At 38.3% G+C, this 2,527-nt stretch overlaps 1 protein-coding gene across 1 annotated transcript; it reads left to right on the top strand.

Annotated features, from left to right (window-relative positions):
* On the top strand, positions 1-933 carry LOC123948598 (olfactory receptor 8I2). Its single transcript, XM_046015802.1, has one exon. The coding sequence runs from the start codon at positions 1-3 to the stop codon at positions 931-933; it is 933 nt and encodes a 310-aa protein (XP_045871758.1).
* The last annotated feature ends 1,594 nt before the right edge of the window (positions 934-2,527 follow it).

Raw genomic sequence — 2,527 nt, 5'->3', positions numbered from 1 at the left:
ATGACTGGGAACAATTTCACTGAGGTAACTTTCTTCATCCTTTCTGGATTTGAAAATCACCCGGAACTGCAAGTCAGTCTTTTCTTAATGTTTCTCTTTATTTATCTGTTCACTGTTTTGGGAAACATTGGGCTCCTCATGTTAATCAGAATCGACTCTCAGCTTCACACCCCAATGTACTTTTTCCTTAGCAACTTAGCGTTCATTGACATATTTTATTCCTCCACTGTAACACCCAAGGCACTGGTAAATTTCCAGTCCCAACAGAAAACCATCTCTTTTGTTGCCTGCTTTGTTCAAATGTACTTTTTTGTGGGGTTGGTGTGCAGTGAGTGTTTTCTTCTGGGATCGATGGCCTATGACCGCTACGTAGCAATCTGCAATCCCTTATTATATTCAATGATTATGTCCCAGAAAGTGTGCAACTGGCTGGGAGTCCTGCCATATGCAATAGGCTTCACAAATTCTCTGGTATCAGTCTGTGTGATAAGCAGCTTGGCATTTTGTGATTCCAGCATCAATCATTTCTTCTGTGATACCACAGCTCTTTTGGCCCTGTCCTGTGCAGATGCCTTCAGCACAGAAATGGTCATCTTTATTTTAGCTGGGATCACACTTCTCAGTTCCCTGCTCCTCATCACGGTCACCTACACTGCCATCATCTTAGCCATCCTGAGGATCCAATCTGCATCAGGCAGACAGAAAGCCTTTTCCACCTGTGCGTCCCACCTCATGGGAGTAACTATCTTCTATGGGTCCCTGATTTTCACGTATTTGCAGCCTGATAACACATCATCCTTGACCCAGGCACAGGTAGCCTCTGTCTTCTATACCATTGTCATTCCAATGCTGAATCCACTGATCTATAGTCTGAGGAACAAAGATGTGAAAAATGCTGTCCTGAGAGTCATACATAGAAAACTTTTGTCATGACACAACTGTGCACATTACCATGAAAATACACTTGGATGGCTTCAGGCATTCAATTGCTCCAACAGTCAGGAAAATCATGGCGTAAACTCAAAAGGCTTAATGTAAACTAAATGATAACTTAGAGACTTGAAATTTGGGTGATGAATTAGTATTTTATTTGTTTATATTGAATACTAAACTGGCATATTAGGAGTTCATTTCAGCATGTAGATTATATATACCAAGCACCATGACAACAGGCACTGGTTAATACGGAAATCTCCTGGTCATGTGGATTAGTTTTACCACACAGTTAAAATTTGGATCATTTATCTGTGAAATGTGAGCTTTGCTGACACAGAAAATGATGTTTATGGAGTATGATCTCTATCAAATGCAGCAGAGTTTAATTTCTAAAAAAACATAATGTGCTTCCCAAAGTTCAAACATTTGGAAAGCATTTCAGTGTGTGCCTGTGTGTGTGTGTGTGTGTGTGTAAATAAAGCACTAGCTATGCAACAATTCCTAAGGCATTTGGAAGTATATTACAGAGATTCTTGCTGTTCCAAATCAGGCAGAAATGCTTGGTGAAGTCTATAGTATTAAAAGGAGAAACTGGGTTTTTATATTGTTTTTCCTTAAAAAGAGACCGCAATTACTGGACTCCTCCAGGCATTGTTACAAAATGTTACCACTGGAAAAGACGTGTCCTTCTGTACTGCCTTTACCATGCATAAATCACTGAGCAGTAAACCAAGGAACTGGAAATCAGTTTAAAACGTATGATGAAAGGAACCGCAGATAAATTTGATGAAGCGCTTATACAAGAAAATGAGTGTGATTTTTATTTTTTCTGTCCAACAAGAATGTAAGCTCTTTCAGAGAAGAGTTTGCTTATTCATAATTGTGCTCTCCATATTTAGGAAATGTAATATGGAGGTAAATACTTTCTTTGTTGTCTTTTTGCTGGTGGAAGCACAGTGATCAGTCCATAAAGGTGAAACATTCTGCCTTTCTCCACTTATATCTTTCTTGAGTAGAATCTGGATAGTCATGTGCATATTGGCATTCAAAAAATTATTAGCTTAATTGAAAATTCTTATCTCTAGAATTCTTTGAAAAATATTTCTTATTTATATGTTAAAATCGGCATAGTAATTAACAAATGTATTTCTTTTCAAATGATTTTTTTCCCTCAATGGTTGGGATATGGAAATAAGTATACACAGAATTATACTTGATATATACAATTTTTAAAAATTGGAGTACCCTCATATATCATACACCACAAACAAACCTCCTATTAAGAAAATCAGTTTTCAGGGTACCTGGGTGGCTCAGTCGTTAAGCATCTGCCTTCAGCTCAGGTCTTTAAGGGTCCTGGGATCAAGCCCCACATCGGGCTCCCTGCTCACCCGGAAGCCTGCTTCTCCCTCTCCCACTCCCCCTACTTGTTTTCCTTCTCTCACTGTCTCTTTCTTTGTCAAATATATAAAGCCTAGAAAGAAAGAAAGAAAGAAAGAAAGAAAGAAAGAAAGAAATAGAGAGAGAGAAAAGAAAGAAAGAGAGAAGTAAATGAAGAAAGAAAAGATAATCAGTTTTCAGTCTTGGGAGT

The sequence above is a fragment of the Meles meles genome, chromosome 8 (assembly GCF_922984935.1).
Source record: "Meles meles chromosome 8, mMelMel3.1 paternal haplotype, whole genome shotgun sequence".
NCBI lineage: Eukaryota > Metazoa > Chordata > Mammalia > Carnivora > Mustelidae > Meles > Meles meles.
The sequence above is the reverse complement of the archived record's forward strand: the minus strand, read 5'-3'. Positions and strand labels throughout refer to the sequence as shown.

Excerpts from the sequence above, each read along its gene's own strand:
- LOC123948598 (XM_046015802.1), top strand. The coding sequence starts at position 1 with ATGACTGGGAACAATTTCACTGAGGTAACTTTCTTCATCCTTTCTGGA.